At 41.2% G+C, this 18,080-nt stretch overlaps 1 protein-coding gene across 1 annotated transcript in view; it reads right to left on the minus strand.

Annotated features, from left to right (window-relative positions):
- The window catches only part of CERS6 (ceramide synthase 6), a 206,732-nt gene that overhangs the window by 10,593 nt on the left and 178,059 nt on the right, over positions 1 to 18,080 (minus strand). The window contains exon 9 of the mRNA XM_067549300.1: positions 477 to 633. Coding sequence (XP_067405401.1) covers positions 477 to 633 — 157 coding nt within the window. The remainder of the gene's footprint in view (positions 1 to 476; positions 634 to 18,080) is intronic.

The following is an 18,080-nucleotide window of genomic DNA, read 5'->3' on the forward strand; positions in this document are numbered from 1 at the left end:
TCAGGCACACAGCTTTGCCACTGACCAAAGAGGCAGTATGGTAGGTTTCTGTTTATTTTATTACTGTTCTCAGAAGGGAGGTAGATATTCTTCTACCAAATATTTTAAGGAAGTAAAACAGAACTGGGAGAATGCAGACCAGTACTATTTACACAGCTCCTATACAGGTTGTGGGATCTGACACACCTATTTTAAAAAAAGGAAGTATTAACCATAAAATAATCATAGTCTTAAAAAATGCATGTATTTGGAGGTCACATATCTAGCACATTTGTTATCAAGGACACAAAGTTAATAAGCTTTCCATTATAGGAAGGAAAAGAATATCACAATGCAGCATCTGTCTTTAAGTCCGTGTTATGGGTCAGAAAAAGAACAAATCACTGGACAATTACTAAGTGCTATTTACTAATTTTAAAAACATTACAAACAAAATGTTTACCGTGAAACATCAGAGAGTGTTTGTGTCGCCTTACCTTGCCTCTGGAGATAGCTTTATAAGCTGCCTTTATGATTAGATAAGACCAAAAACAATGCAGGACTTGAAGTACCATAAGCAATGTGTTAAAGAACCATAGGGCAGGAAAATTGCCCAGAACTTCATACAGCTCAAACAGCATTGTGTTTAATATCCTAAAAGAGAGAGGGAGACAAAAATAATTACATTTTGTTCAAGTCAACAGTGAGCTAAAGGGAGCCCTTTTCCTAATTAAGCTGACAAATATTTAATTAGATATTATCCACACATATATTCAATTCTCAGACTTATAATGACTAAGACTGAATAGCATTAGAAGAGGAGTGACAAAGGATCATATGTGCCCCTATGTCTCCAGAGGTAAATGACATCATAACATCACCTTCACTATCTAATTTCAACTAGCAAACACCACATGTAGAAAGCAAATATTCTACTCTTTCCCTGTCTTCCCTTTCAGAGCTGGCAGGTACCCAGACATGGGTTGTCTCGAATATCTCTTTTTCCTGGAGAATCCCAGAGGACTGCTGGATTTCCATTCTTCAGATTATTCTCCTCCTCCTTATGCAGAATACACATTTCCGCACATCCATCATAAGCTGACAATGAAACAAGCAAGAGCGACACCTCTCACTTCCATGTGACCTAATTCCTCTGAGAAGGCTGGTCCTTAAAATGAGACTCTACTTGAGTATAACAAAGCCACCAGCACACCACCCATTTTACTGGTATAATGAAATGTCATTTTTCCCACCCTTCCTACCAGGGATTTGTCTAATTTGGAGCAAAAGAAGTATATAACAAAGAACAACCAACACTTCTTATTACAAAGAATATTAAATTATATGGCAGTAATCTAATTGTTATAGAATTTGTCAATACTATTTACAGCTCTATCAATGTGTTTACTGTAAATTCCCAGTCTTGACATCAGCAAGTGCTATGACACTATTCAAGTAACTTGAGACTTCAGCAATTGTGGTATCTGAGGCAATGGCATTCCTATGACAGAAATCAAAGTGTAACAGGCAGGAACTCATTCAACATTTGAAAACGAAAATACTTCATGAAACAATCCGGTTCTTAGTGAAGAGTGAGGCAACAACCAAATCTAACAGGAGATTAGACAATAACAGGATAGTAGGCAGAAGAAACAGCAACATATGGCAACATATGGCTACCTAGGAATGTTTGATTCATTTTAGGGAGTCTATTAAAAAACAGAGAAGATCATGAGGGTTTCTGACATCCCTGCTACCCCTACTGACATCTAAAGTATTGGAAAGTTCATTATATTTAATATTTTAAAAATTAACTATCACTATATAACCAGTAGATGGCACATTTAACCAAGCTAACAACTGCACAGCTTTCAATCTGCTCTAACTGTTATACTGTGGAATAAAGAAATCTAGCTAATGTCCTGTATGACTTCACAATAGTTCAGATCTCATTCTCTTGGACTGAACTACCAGACTGGTTTGAACTTTGACATATTTTCTACACTTCAAGAATTCTTTTTACCTAGTGACCAAGTTGGTCACTATTTTCTCCAAAAACATAAGTGTATAACTCCACCACTATTAATAGGAAATATGCAAATGCAAGAAGAACACAGTACACACTTTAATATTTATGGTTTATGAGTGTAAAACTGTTTTGGTCAAAATTAGCAGATGATTTCTAATAAACTAGTTTAAGCAGATTAGTTTTAAAGCTGTAGAGCATCAAGATACTGTTCTGATCCTATTTAACACGGCTCCTTTTTTGTCCCTGATCCCGTATATTAAAATTGTGTCTGCTTCATAAATATTACAGTGCTCTTTGTGAGAGAGGGAAGTTTCATTGCTTCATTAGATAGTCTTACTTTTACAATTCTTTCTGTTCATGGAATCAACATTAGAAAATGAAACAGTTTGCAGTTAAGGGCTAGGAACTTCTCCCATGCTTGCTGTTATGAGCTAAGATTTCTTAGCTTTGTGCAATTTGTTCTGTCAACGGTAGTGCTAAATGGCACGGTAATGCCCCACTTTTTAATCCAAGGTGACACTCAAAACATAGCTTTAGTCAGTTCTGCTTATTTCATTGATAGATATTTCAGTTCTAATTACAATATCAAACTCAAACTTTAAAATAAGCAGCTCTTGCATATAAAGTTACTCTCAATACATTGAATCTCATTGTTGATATCTAAAATCTTACATGTTCCAGCACTGTAAGAGTAGAATATGCTGCTATTTACATTCAGATGCCTTGGACCAAATTCATCCCTGGGGTAATTCCACTGAAGTCAATTCATTGAAGTTGCACCAGGGATGAGTTCATGAGTTTGGCCAATTCTAACAAAGGCTAAAATCTTAAGAAAATAGAGAGGCCATGGAGAGCATGTCTGAGTCCTAAAGCAATTTCACTGCACAAATGAGTCACCTACTGGATATCAGAGATGGGAAATAAGCATCCACCAAAAGATCAGACACCTCTCAGGTCTGCTTATGTCTGACAGACTGAGGCACAAACTAGAGCTTTCCATTAAGTGTCTGATATGGCTTGCATAAAGATGACACTGGACTACTCAAAAATGCAATATGGGGACAGTGACATGACACAATGTGCTAGGCATGAGAGGGACAGCGGGACTTTTAAGGGTAATGCTTATGCAATTCAAGCACATAGTGAGAAACAAAAGGAGAATAAGAACACAGTGTACCACAGAAATATCAGCGACAGGTAAAAAATTGGTTGCTGCCTGAAAGAAAGAATATCCCATTTTGAAAGATTGTGTAAATAGGGATCAGTTGATTAAGCAGGAATAAATATGAAAGGAGCTGGTTCTATCTTTAGCTTTTCAGGGCGGATTACAGGCCACACCACTAAACTCCCCAAACCTCCATTCCAATTGCCTGTTTTATAGACTCATTTGAAGCATATTAACTATCTACACAAAATTAAACAATAGACTAAACCTTGCAGAGGTAATCGCACAACTAAGCTGGATCCGAGTAAAATTTAAAAAAGGGTCTAAGGACCAGATTTTTTGAAGTATTTAGGTGCCTAAAACTGCAAATAGGCACCTACTGGGATTTTCATATTCACCTAGGTACTTAACTCCCAAATTGTCACAAGTGTCACACTTCATTTTTGTCTGCCTGACCTGACGCCTTGGGCTAGATTTCCAGAAGTGATTTAGTTAGAGCTGTTGGTGCACTGCACTTCTGAAAATTAGACCCAAGAGGTCTCAAGTTGATTTCATAATAACTTAGGCACAAACAAATCAGAGACCACTTCTGAAAATATGGCTCCTAGGCAACTTGTCCAAAGTCGCAAAAAGGCTGTGATTGAACAAGGAACAGAACCCAAGTTTCCTTAGTGGAAACACAGGACTATACTTCCCCTTCTCTTGTTAAATGCATTGCTAAGAAAGAACACAACATGTGCATGTGGCAGCAATTAAGTGAGCACTCAGTTTTGTCTCTTGAATTAAGTAATGTGGTTCTGGCTCAAAGTGAGGTTGATAGGAACAAATACAAGCCACCATGGGACAACAGAGCTTTCATGGAAGTCAATGCAAAACTCCCAATAATGTTTGTATAATGTTTGTGTGGGTCTCTTTCCAGAAGGCTGCTCTGTCCCTAATAAATTATTGTGGCCTGAGATTCAGAGAGAGAACAGAATTTATTGGTGTACAGAACACTACTGAACATCAGCTGCATCACAACAACAATACAAGGTTTCGCCAACATCTAATTGTCTGGTGAGCCAAGTAGTACTTGTAAGGTTGTCTGTAAGGGCCATCTATTGACTCAGCTAATATTATACTCCCATTGACTTTAATGGACACAATTCCTGGCTCTAAGAGAAATAACAGATGGGTACTTATCAAGATGGGGAATGGGGAAAGAGTAGTGGGAGGAATAGGAAAAGAGCAGTGGAGGAAGGGTGGAAAGGGGTACTGATGTGAGATATACAAATCTATTACAACTAAAAATTTGAAGTCAGTGGATCGCTGCAAAATTAAGAATGCCCTAAACTGGGATAGCACTCTGCAAAGGAGAATTAGAAATATGGGATTCTCCTGTTCTAGTGGGTGTACTATAGAACTCTCTGTTCTCAGAGTTTAATGGAGAGGCTATCAGTGTATGTTTCATATGGCCAAATGTCTCATCTGGGACCTGTGGCTCTGGACTTTACAGCTCTAACTAATCCTTTCCATACTAAAATACTTAGAATGGGAAAAATGTACTCAGACCAATCTGCGTATTGGAATCTGAGCAAAATGTGCCACATTTGCTTCTCAAGGAAGGGGGGATGAGAGATTGGGAGCCATGCAGAAAGAGCAATGGCATGGCCGGTCAGACACAGGCAAGCTCTGCAGATCTTGGCATAACACAGTGACTGATATTCCAGGAACCTTCTGGGTCCCTGCCTAAGGCGGGAAACGTATATCGCTCACAGGCAAAGCTATGCCTGGCTCCTGCTCCTTGGCTGGGAATTACCAACCACCTCAGCCAAAAGAGGCAGAATTGAAATGAACACTACTGTGAGTAACACTAGCTTCTATGGTGTATCCCAGCACATAATATACCATGTATCTAGGGGAGACTGCTGCACTGAAGGGCTGCTCCCCATGTCTACCCACCTCCTGGCCTGCCACTTCTTCCCAAATTCACTAAGCGAACGGAAGGCACATAATGGGGCAGCCAGCAGTTACCCTGAGATGGGGAGAGCAAAACATGGAGCCTGCAAGCCCCTGTATGACCCTTCTCCCATTTCAGCACGGTTGTCTTGCATTTGCTTGCTTTCACACTTGCAGACCTCCTGCACTACTGCACCCACTCCTCAGCATATGGATGGCTATGTATAAAGGCAAATGTATGTTCATTAATTGTGTCAGTTATTTTTCAGCAATGATTGTTTTGTCCTTTCTTGGATTTTTCTCCTTTAAAACATTTCTATTTACTCCTCCACCTCCAAACAAAGAGAGCTTGAGATTTTTCTTGCTCCAATGTCTGGGGGCTAATGAAATTGAGGTGATAACTGAGAATCAGAACTTCGGGGTTCTATGTTTGGCTATTCAACTAACTTGCTCTGTGATCTTAGGACACTCAGCCATACTTTGCCTCAGTTTGCTCATTAAAATGGGTATAATATGACTTTTATCTACCTCACAGAGCTTTTGTGGGGCTTCATTCATTTGTTAGTAAAGTACTTGAAAGAAAGGAAGAACAGTAAGGTGGAAAAAAATAAAGTGGGAGGGAAAAATACTCCTCAGCCTTATCCAGTCTAGACTCACAGTTAAGGCAGTAGTCTCTTTCTTTACCAGGCTGGAAAGATGTGGAGAGAGAGATTCTTGGGCTTTTGTAATCACTATAGCTTCCATGAAGAATTCAAATGTAGTTAGTCAATACTGCAATGATTTATATCCATCCATGGCCAACACACCTTAGCATTATTGACAACAATCCCCTGCTCCCAACACATGCACAATATATGCAATACTTGGCATTCCAGAACACCATGTTTGCATCAGTTATTTGTGCCAGAGAAATATCTGCTTAACCCCATTCCCCAATATTCCAATTAAGTTAAAACACTGGACACAGCACTATTACTACCTCTATTCCCTGTCATGTGCACTAGAATGCACTGAACACCAGACAGAATTATTGCTATTAAACACTCTTCTCTTGGCCAGTAGACTCTGTTCTGCACTTTCAAAACAAATATTAAATCTTTTAAACTTAATTATTCAGCTGTGCTTTGAAATTGTCTTTCTGAGTCAGAAGCCTGAAGCGGTGTGAAATTTTCAGTTGGCCCGGTCTTCTTGGCATAGCCACAAGAAGGTGTGAGAAAATTCATAGGAAGGTGGGAAGAGAATGGGATGTGTGAATAGGTGGGGATGGAAGGGGCAAGAGATGGTAAGTCCCACTCAGCCTCAGCTGATAAGGATTTATGACCTATCTTCCAGGTAGGGGACAAGCTTCTGTGGGGGATCCCCTTTGGGAGGAGAAAAAATGTTGCCTTTTTACCATGATTAGAATTAAATGGGACTGATCCAGGCCTCAGTTATAAGATAACTGCGCACACGTGTTAGGGTGGATAGAACTCATGATCAGACTCACTTAAGATGAGTTGCCAAACTTCTGCCTTAAGGGGGTATGAAATGAAGGGCTCCTCCCCAGGACAAGATTAACTGTTAGACCCAAGAAGTCTGGGTCTATCAGCACTGACCTGTCAAGGGGGCCTCAACTAGCAGCTCTGCTAAATATTTCAGCATAACAGAGACAGTTACTTAAAGGCCTGTCTTGCCAATTCTCTCTTCTGGCTGGCTGCTCAGCCAGCTGCTGCTCCTTTCAGATCACTGCTCTGGGGGATACTCTTTGGTTCTTGAAGAGTGGAAGGTCCAGCTGTCTTCCCTTTCCCTTGCTGTCTCCCAGATTTTCTACTCCTTTTCTGAGCATGGACGTGGGTCTTAGACCAGTAGTCAGAACATGGGAAATGAGAACAGAGAAGCAAAGATGTAGCATGAGCTGACAAGAGTAGTTGGATGGTCCAGTCACCCACAAAGCATCAGTGAAATGGTGAAGGCCTCATGGAAAGGAGGGAGAGAGATGGAGTACCCAATGGCATTGCTACAGAGTCCTGGTTTTGCTTGTCAGCCCTGTTCATGGCCTCTACTCCTCTGGTCAATTAGCCTCAAGGACTGGACCAATACAAGGAACATAATGCTGGAGTAGGTCCAACACATTCTCTCTCCTGGACACCTATTTGTTTGCCAACTCCAGTGTTCTCTGAGCTGGCTTCTGTCCTTTGTTTTCCTTTTCATCTTCCTCTGAGGTTTGCGCAGACCCCTGAAACACAGAGCAGGCACTGACTATTCTACCAGCTCAGGGCCAGCTGCCTGCAACTTTCATCATCCCAAATGATGTTGGTGATGCTAACAGAGAAGCCACTTAATCTGTCTAGCTGGGAGAGGGAGCTGTACAGATAATACATTAAAAGCATACTTTACAATTTTATGCTTTACAATTATTCAGGGATCCTTTTCAAGTCAATCCAGATTCTGCCAGGCTCCTCCCTGTTCGAGTTACGTGTGTATCTGTAGCTGAGATGTATCATCAGCCTTTTAGGTGAACTGTTCCACTTTTCCTGTCTCTCTTCCTTCATCACTGCTACCCCTTTCCAACCCTCCCTTGTCTGTTAGTACAGAATTCTACCAATGACAAAGTAGGAGACAAAGCGTTCCCACAAAAGTGAAGGTAAGCGGACTCTAGAGCAGAGGGCACCATATGAAGTGAATATATTGCTGCTAGACACAGCCAAATTCTGCTCTCAGTTACACCCGGTGTAAATCCAGCACAACCCCACTAAAATCAATGGAGCGTCTCCAGACGTACATCCGTATAGTTAAGAGGAGAACTTGATCCACAGCTTCTTTTGATTTTGAGTCACTTGTCAGATGGAGAAGGAAATCAAAACGAGAACTGGACCGACAAGTAATTGTGTTTAAAAGAGCAAGTGATCATTCATGAGCTACAAATGAAGTTGGCTCAGGATCTTAAAGGAGCCACGCTACAGCATGATCAAGTGAATTCTGAATTGCTCAGTGTGCCTCAGTGCTGTCATATAACAAGAAGTGGCTTTGACTTACAGATTACAGTGTTGTGCGGGAACAAATCAGACAGATTAAGGAAGTTACACTGGCCCCAAGGTGGGGTGCCCAACTGGCAGCTTGAGGGACAATTTTGCCCCATATGTGTAAGTTCATGGTGAGAACAAAGATGATCAAAAGCAGATTTTGTTTATTATCCTATTTGAGGAAAATAAAAGTACAAACAAATACACTGCCCATTTATTTTTGATAAATTAGCCACCAATTAACTGCAGCCCTGGGCTCCTGGCAAGATATCCATACAGCCCTGACTGTCGCAGAGTCAGGCACTCCTGTTCTAATACTAATCAGCAACAAAACCTCTTTGCAGAAATCACAGAACCGCCACTGAGACAATGTTATTCTAAACTCTGTATAGGTCAGTTGAGTTTTCAGTTACTTAACTAATGTAATGCAACAGACAGGAAATTATTCATGTTTGATGTAGTGTAAAAGGCGCTATTCTGATCAAGCTGTCTATTGTGCTGAGTTCAATTGTGTTTATCTGTTCACCCAATTTCTTTTCATCAGCGGCTCCTGCCCATTAACAGATTTTGCAGTCACTGGTATGAACGCTAGTATCTCTGCTTTTGTTGACAGAAAACCTAAAAACACAAGGTCATATGCACCTACACAATCAAAGCGCATATCTCAGGAGAGTCAACAGAGATTTCAATAAAGCAGGATTTCAGATTCCCTGGCAGAATCAATTATACTCAGCAAAATGTTTCATCAGGAATGTGTTCTGCCAAAATGCATGTGTATGTGTCTGGGATCAGAGCACACAGATAGAGGAAACAACATCATTTATATTTCCAAATCCGAAAATCGTGAATATACTAAAAGCTTGCACAGGCACAGCACAGAATTCATGTCAAGAGGCACCTGTTTCAGGGATTGTATTGTTCCCTGCATAAATGAAAGACTTGGCACATGATGTATGGGGCCAGATTGTCCCTAGCCCTTGCAAGGGTGTGCAGGAAGAGAGTAAAAAAAAGCCTTTGCCATGCCCACCTTCCACCCCTCCTCTTGGTAGTAATGACAATCACAGTTCCTGCACTCAAGAAACCTTGGGGAATGTCCCCTCCATGTGCGATATGGAGTATAACGTGCCTCAAGGGAGTAGAGAGGAGGCAGGGTCAAGGACCCACCTACAGAGCAGGTTAGACACCCCAATGAGATGATTGTACTCTTCTCCCAATAATCTTCTCCAGTGTGACTCTGCGCTGTCCCAAACCAACATAGTAACTCAAGAGCATGATCTAGCCCATTTTTTACACTAAAATAACTGAATCACTTGCAAGCCCCACAGGGATTGATTATATTAAACAGGGGCGGTTCAAAGAATAAATTAGGAGAAAAGCTGTCAAATGTAAGATCTGAAGGTTACATTCTTGTTGGAGAGTAATTTTATCTACTAGCTAAAAGACAAACAAGCAAACAAAAAAAGGATCCTCTCATCCGTCCTCTGCCACAACTTTTGCCCCATGAGCTGGCCACAAGATTTGCCTCCAAAGTGTCCTTTTTAACTCGACTATTTAAATGATTATCTCCAGCTTTATAGATAGCATGGGTCACACTCAGCTCTGGTGCAACACTACTGAAGTCAATGGGATGTGCTGAATTTAGCACTAAATAAGTGTTTTGGCTCTTATGACTTATTCTTAGCCAGCTGGTAGAGGGACTGTGGCTACATTATGGTTATTGATTGTGGTGTTTGAAAAACACTTACCAGTTCATGCTGGTATGTTTAATATCATGTGGCGACATTTCTGATATTCTAGAACTATGACTTTCATAACCCACATGGGCACTTTTCTGTTACTCTGGGATAGGAGATTAGTTTCTTGCAGTTGACATATCTCAACATGAACATTGTAACATATATTTGAATGATTCTTGAGTGCTGATATTTGGGATTTCCAGTCACTGACATTACACTGGTATACAGTTTGACCCCTGCTCGGGTAACCAGACTGTTGCAAAACCTGCTCACATGGCTACAATCTTGATCTCTGCAAGGATCTACTTAGGCCCCAATTGCTCTCTAAGGCTGCTCACAGTGAAATTGCAGTACTGTTCATATTTTTTATTGCTTCTACAGTACTTTGAATGTTTATTGTATTGTATAATGGGTAAACTGTGCTAGACAAGTGACAGGTCTACATCCAGAAGATTTATAATGTAAAGGCCTGGGGGTAGCAAAGGAGAGCACAACACCACACAGAATTCAGCACATGGTCATTAAAGAAGAAGCAAAATGTAATTGAATACCAGTGTTAGCTGAGAAATTCACGGCATCAATGCAAGTTTATGGTGCTACTCCAGGGGGGTATCATAAAGTAGCTATCTTCTAGATACAGTCAAGTAAGAGTTTCATTTAAAAGTAAATTCTGAGTCAGCTTTGGATTTTTCCTCTCCTTTTTGCAAAACCAAAAAAAAATGTAAATTCATTTGGTCTTGATCTCTCTCTTTCTATGTGGAAAAGTTGTCTCCCACAGAGTTCACCGCAACTCCAGATTAGGAGTTTATAGTGGAATCCATCGCAGTGGATGTGGGAGCCACCCTGATAGCCTTTGTTCATCAGCATTCTGTTTATTCTCCAGCCTTCATGCCTGACTGAGCACAATGATTTAAAAACAGCACCGCAAATATGTCTGGCAGCACAAAAAGGTAAAGGCCTCTTACTTTCTCTTGAGATATTTACATTCATCAAAATAATTCTCAGCACAGAGTATAATTGTTTCTCTCCTGTTTGCATCAAGACCTTACGTTTTAGAAAAGACACTATTCAAAATAACAACAACCCCAACACCCCAAGAACACTGATTGAACATCTCTCCCTGCCAATAGAATGGATTATTGGTGCCACACAGAAGAATCTATATGAACCAAATATGAGGATAATAAGGATTGACTTGGAAAAGTCTGATGATGCTATTTTAAAAATGTTTGTTCATTATGCTAACATGAAAATCCAAAACCATAAACAATGAGCAAATGCCACTGGTTGTTATTTACATTACAATCTTTCACTGGTGAATGACATTTTTAACTTTTACATTGGTTAGTTTCCCTCTAGGAAGAGCTGGCTCAGTGCTAACTTAAAATTGCAGGGGCTCAAGTTCTGTTTCAGACAGTACTTGAAGCTTTGAGTTCCCAAGAGCCATAAACAAGTCAGAGGGATAAAATAAGCAGCCTCTGTTAAGGACAGCATCAGCCAATACTTCATCAGCTCCTCAGTTAAAGAATAGAGACAAGAGTTGAGAGAAGATTCAAGGTGAGTTATTTATTTAATTAACTGAGCCTCTTTTTTAAAATCTTCATTTATCCATGAACAGTTTATTACTTCCTCAAACATATTCATTATACAAAATTATTTGCCAAAAGTTTCCTTCAAATAATTCTTAGCCAATAGCTAGTTTATGAACTGTCTGTAGTAACTACAAAATATCTAAAATCAAGCAGCCTTACTTAGGCTGTGTTGACGCTACCACTTATGTCAGTATAATTTATGTCGCTCAAGGGCGTGAATAAGCCATCCTCCAAGTGACATAAGTTATATTGACCTAAGCACTGGTATGGACGTGCTAGGTCAGCAGGAGATATAGCTACCACAGCTAGTTGGGGGTGGATTAATTAAGTCAACAGGAGAAGGCTTTCCCATCAGCTTACAGTGGATACACTAGAGGAGTCCCCAAACTGTGGGATGCACCGCCCTAGAACTTTCTGGGGGGGCATGGCGGGAACTGGGCCAGGCCTCACGGGGGCAGAGAGGAAGTGCCACCCATCCCTGCTCTGCCCCCATCTCCGCTCCAGCACTCCCCGCACCTCGCCTCCTGGCTGCGGCCCCGGGCCCTGTGCTCCCGCTCCTGGCTGCGGCCTGCACCTAAGCCCCATGCCCTGCTCCTGGCCACCGCAGCTCCTGGACGTTGCCCAGGCCCCAGCCCCATTTGTGGCCCTGGGCCCTGTGGCTCCATTCCCTGCGGCTGTAGCTCCAGCCCCCACCTCAGTCCAGCCCAGGGCTCCCGGCCCCCAGCTCCTGATTGCTGTTCCTGATTGCAGCACAGATCAGGTAAGGGGGTGGGCGTGACCCCAAAAGTTTGGGAACTACTGCATTTGAGAGCTTACAGTGGTGCAATTGCCTCAGTGCACCTGTGCCACTGTAAGCTCTCTTCTGTAGCCATAGCCTAAGTTTTGATTGTTACTAGTAAGTCTGAGGTCTAGTGTTATTGTTTCCATTCCTTTGTAGGATAAGTAACTCTATAAATTATGTTCCTGGTGAGAAAATCGTTATTTAGTCATTCAAAATTTGCTGTCTGAAAATACAGAATAGTTTGCACAGTTATTGTAGCCATGTTGGTCCCAGGACATTAGAGACAAAGTGGACGAGTTAATATTTTTTATTGGATCAGTGTCTGTTCTTTCAAGCTCGTCTCTCTCACCACCAGAAGTTGTGCCGATAGAAGATATTACCTCACCCACAAAATAGTGGCAGAAAACAAAAACACAAAATGGGTGTGAACACAATTAAGGTTTATCTGCAGGTGTTTGTACAACTGTGCTTGGGATAATTGGCCCATACTATGGACCTGAATCAGCTCCCATTGAAATCACCAGAAATACTTCAATTGACTTCAGTGGGTCTTGTATCAGACCCAATGAGGGAAGAGGTTAAGGCCCATACAGTGCACTATTTAATTCAGAGACCAGACCAGGTCTGGTCAGCTGAGACAGTTACTTTATGATCGGACTTTCTAGACTGGTTCATAGTTTGGTAGATTCCAAGGCCAGAAGGGACCATTGTGATTATCTAGTCTGAGCTCCGTATAATACAGACCATACAACTTCTTCAAAATAATTTCTAGAGCATTCCTGGGTTGATCATACAGTAATTATCCCAGGTGACTAGGTCTCTGTTAATTAGCTAGTATTTGCACAATGCTTTGAAGATGAAAAAGACTTTTTAAGGAAGCCCAGGGCTTCCATTTCCCCCTGAGGTGGCCCTAGGAACTGACGGTATATTTACACTGCAAAAAAACACCCATGGCTGGCCCAAGTCAGCTGGCTCAGGCTTGCGGGGCTATAGAACTGCCATATAGACGTGCAGGCTCCTGCCCGGGCTCTGAGACCCTCCTCCCTCATGTGGGGAGCTCTCGATGCAGACAGAAAGATGGCTGAAAATAATCCCCTAATAGTCCACTGGTGGAAGTTTTGTGTAATAGCCTGCCTTCACTGTATAGCAGTAATACTCTGATTACCACATTGAAGTATTGTGATAGTATTCTCTATACATAGCATAGCAAATACCAACAGAATAATCAATTGCCTTTGTAACTAAAGAATGTTACCACAATATCTGCAGTATTCTATCTGTATTTACTATACAATGTGTAGAGAATGCTGTAAACACTGCTGCACCATTATCCAGGTGCCAAATTTGTAAGGATGACTCCTGTATATTTGAAAGGACACCAAACACATCTCCCTGGAATCCTTAAAGTAGCAATCAGTACAGGTTAACTTTTAAGTCACAGCACAGGAAGTGACTTAGCAATTTTGTGAAGTGCCCCTTGAACAATACCTCAATGCAGTAACCAGAGTACTACCGCTATGGTAATACTCATCACGTACATACCATGTAACATTTCCAAAGTGCTGTGCGTTTATTAATTAGTTATATCCTGCCCCCAGTGAGCTAGCTACTTTACAGTCAGATATGAAGTCAGAGGTCGCTGAAAAGTGTGCAATTTAGATTGGCAGCATAGATGAGAAGGTAGAAACACATGAGGGGGGAGGCACTGAGAAGCCAGGAACAGTGCGATTGAGTGATGAAGTTACACAAGTCTTGGAGGTTACACAACATTTGCACGGATTCTGTTTTTTTGGTGGGGCGGGTGGGGAAAGGAAGGATAAAAAAGTAAAGATTTTCAGTCACCTAGTTCAGCTGTTTTCAGCCTGTGGCCCCTGAACCACTGGTGGTCTGCAGAGAAGTGGCTGGGCACATGGTGCTGGCTCTCCTCCTATCAGGAGGCCTGTAGAAGCAGCTGTAATCAAGAAGAAGGAGGCAGCTTTGATGCAGCTAGTAGTGACTACTACTACATGAGAGGAACGAAGCTGTCCACAGGGACCAGTGAACCTGAAGTTGCCTGCAGGAGTAGAATGCTTGGGGAGACAGGCCATGCGGTATATCCAGGTGTGGAGGTGGACAAAGAGATCAATGCCTGGGCAGCATGTGCAGGGGAGACGGGGACCAGGCAAAGGAAGACAGGAAGGGGATGTATGCACAGAGAAGGAAGGGGAGAACAGAACAGAGGGGAGGGGGAGATGAAATTAAGAGTAAAACTGACAGTGGGATTAATTTTTTCAAATGAGACAAAACACTTATCACATTCAATACACCCAAAATACACAAATCAGTTTTGTCAAATTATTTTGCTGTGTAAACAATTGCTAGTTACCTCTGGGATGATGGGATTACAAATGGATCCTTGAGACACTCTCTCTAATATGTTGTCCATGCTGGCCTAGCAGTAAAAGATTTTCTACTGCATATACTCCTGTCAGATATTAATGAATTAATCCACACAATACTCCTGTATGGTATGCAAATATCTAGTTTTACTGATGGGGGAACTCACACCACAGAGAAATTAATCTTCAACAGAATGCTTCCATTCTGCTCATGCAGTCATTAGCTTTGGCACCAGTTAGTTGATTTTGGACTAAGAGGATGTGCCAAACTTTATCTGAATCACTTAACCTTGGTAGGCTATATTTCTCCTGGGCAAGCTAACATTACAATATAATTTGAAAGTAGAAAAAAAAAATGCTTCCACCTACTTAATCTAGTTTCAAAACGTTCAATTTTGTATTTTGAGAATATTATTTTGTACATTGTCATTAGAATAGAAAGACAAGAGCATTTTAAATTACTACTGGGTTAATAGCGATAGCCCCGGTTTGTTAAATAAATATAACAAGGCTTCAGTGCAAGTGAGCAATGCAAACATTATGTTGAGAGCAGTATGCAGAATTATCTAGAATTTAAATAGGCATTGGTATGATGGGGAAGCTGAAAATGTGTACATCTGACTTCATGTATCTGGCTGCAAAGTGCATCTAAACATTTTTTTTCCTCATTAAGCAATACTTTATGTAACTGCTAAAAACCAACATTTTGCACCAAATGCTGAATCACTTTCCATGGGCATGCAAAGCCTGTAATGCATCAGACCTGGAACTTAAATTGGGACCTGTCCTACAATGGTTATAATTGGCAAGGAAAGAATTTCCAGATTTTAAATATATTTATTAATACTACCTCTATGGCATTGGTTTATTAGAATGAACCCTAAACAATAGTTATTGATTAGATAGCACTTACATTATATAGTTTTATCATCTGCTTCTGTACCACTGGCCAGCCAGCAGAGGGAATATGAATTAATTAATAGTTCCAATTCTATCCACCATCAGTGGTACGGTGCCTACCCAGACTAGACCAACTCCAGAATATTTTTAAAATCGCTTTTAAATACAACAACGATTGTTCTCAGAGTTAAAATGTTACTGTTCTTAACTGAGGGCTGTAAAGCATTTTAGAACATAAAGCCTTATATGAGTTCAAAGTATGAATACTACCACACAATAACAATATTGGGGTGACATCTATTTCTACCATGGGCTTCACACTAGGAATAAATATGATCACAGGCGGTAAGCTGATCACATGACTGCTAGAGCAGCAAGTTTTGCTGGCTCTTCCCTCCTTGCATCTGGCCATGCCCTCTACTGTAGTCTGCTGCCTTCTTTAACCTGTTAAGTAGCACACAGGAGTTGCTTGTGACTTTGCAGTGAAGGAGGATGCTACCATCTACTTCTTTATTAATGACGTGGATGTAGGAATAAAGTGCATACCGATCAAATGTGCAGATGACACAAGGCTAAGGGGGGCTGCCAACACTTTGGAGGATAGAGCTAAAATTTAGAGAAATTTTGATAAATTGAAGAACTCAGCTATAGTTAATTAAATGAAATTCAGCAAAGACAAATGTAAAGTGCTACACTTAGGGAAGAAAAACCAAATGCACAAATACAGAATGGGGGATAACTGGCTTGGCAGCAACACTGCTGAGAAGGATCTGGGAGTTGTGGTGCATCACAACCTCAACATGAGTCAGCAATGTGATACTATTGCAAAAAAGCAAATGCAATTTTAGGTTGCATTAACCGAGTCATAGCATGCAAGTCATGGGAGGTGATCGCACCATTCTACTCGGTGCTGGTTAAGCTTCAGCTGGAGTACTGTATCCAGTTTTGGTCACCAGTGTATAGAAAGAATGTGGAGAAACTGGAAAGGATCCAGAGGCAAGTGACAAAGATGATCAAAGGGATGGAATGCTAGACATATGAGCAAAGGCTGACGGAACTGGGTATGTGTAGTTTGGAAAAGAAGAGAGTAAGGGGGGACACATGAAAGCGGTCTTCAAATACTTGAAAGACTGCCATGAAAAGACGGAAAAAAGTTGTTCTCTCTTGCTACAGAGAACAGGAAAAGAGGAAATGGATTCAAACTACTGCTTAGCAGATTTCAATTAAATATCAGGAAAAATTTCCTAACTATAAGAACACTAGGACAATGGAAGAGTCTGCCTAGGGAAGTTGTGGACACTCCTTCACTGGAGGTTTTCAAAAGGGGTCTGGATAGCCATCTGTCTTGGATGGTTTATATGCAACAAGTCCTGCATCTTGGCAGGGGGTTAGACTAGAGGACCCTTGCGGTGCCATCTAACCCTGTGATTCATATAGCCACCTTTTCCCCCAGTCCTATTTGCCTCTGATTTCTACTCTTCTCCTCCCTATTGAGCTGGGGCTTAGCCCTTTGCTTCTACAGACCTGGATTTAAATAAGGCTTTGATAAAAAATGAGCTGACATTGTTTTTCTCATTTTAGGCATAAAGGGATATTGGTGCACACTGCAAAACCACTGCACAAAATGGCAAGAATGTAAATCTGCACTCAGGCCGGTTTTGACACTTGCTAGATAAGGTAACAGTGTATGGCTAATCTCTGACTCTAGAATTCTGTGTCTAATAGCAGGGCCGGTGCAGCCGGACAGAGGAAACCTACACAGCTTCTGTCTGGGTTATGCCTGGCTCTCACCAGTTATGTCAGGTCTGTAATTTAAAAACTGAACTATAAAAGGTGGCCTTATGATTAATGTGAGAAGCCCATCAATAATTTCAGTTTACTTCGTAGAGCTTGCTGCGTAGTGTGACGCTTGGCTAGAGTGTTTCAGAGAAATTTGTCAAAATGGTGTGAGGCTTCACTTCCTGCTCTTCAACCCAGATTGTAAACACTTCAGGCTAACTACCGCACTCCCAAACACTTGACTTAAAAATGCAGGAAGAATTGGACGCTTCTTATTGTCACATGCCTTGAGAAAAACATACTCCGAGTAGCTACTTTCAGCTGAGAGAAAACTAATGAATTCCCCTGAATTTGTGGACTTTGTTGAATACTTGGAAAAGAGCAGAGTGATCTCACCCAAAGTAAGCACATGGCAGTGCTCTGGTAAATGTTGGTGTTTGAAAAGCACACCAGACATGAAGGCTGGCATTTTCCCTTTGCCTTTTCAAATACCATAGAGTAGGGTTTAAAATGTTATTAAAGAGCTAAAGTGATGGCTAAACAAAGTAGGCAGCTATAAAATCAAGGAGTGTAATTCTGTTATTGCTTTAATAGCATTACAGGCAAAGCAGGAAATCACACAGAGGAAAATGCACTTGATTTTAATTTGGAGCAGTACAGAGACCTATCTTGCATTCAAACTGAACCTTAACATGGACAAACTCATAGCCACAGTCCTCTGTGGTGTCACGCTTTTGGCTGAATTTGGCCGTCACTGTTTCCCCCATTTAAACAGAGATACGGGAGGATGAAACCATACAG

The sequence above is a fragment of the Emydura macquarii genome, unplaced genomic scaffold (genome assembly GCF_026122565.2).
Source record: "Emydura macquarii macquarii isolate MOO-44397 ecotype Brisbane River unplaced genomic scaffold, CSIRO-AGI_Emac_v2 contig_1253, whole genome shotgun sequence".
Lineage (NCBI taxonomy): Eukaryota > Metazoa > Chordata > Testudines > Chelidae > Emydura > Emydura macquarii.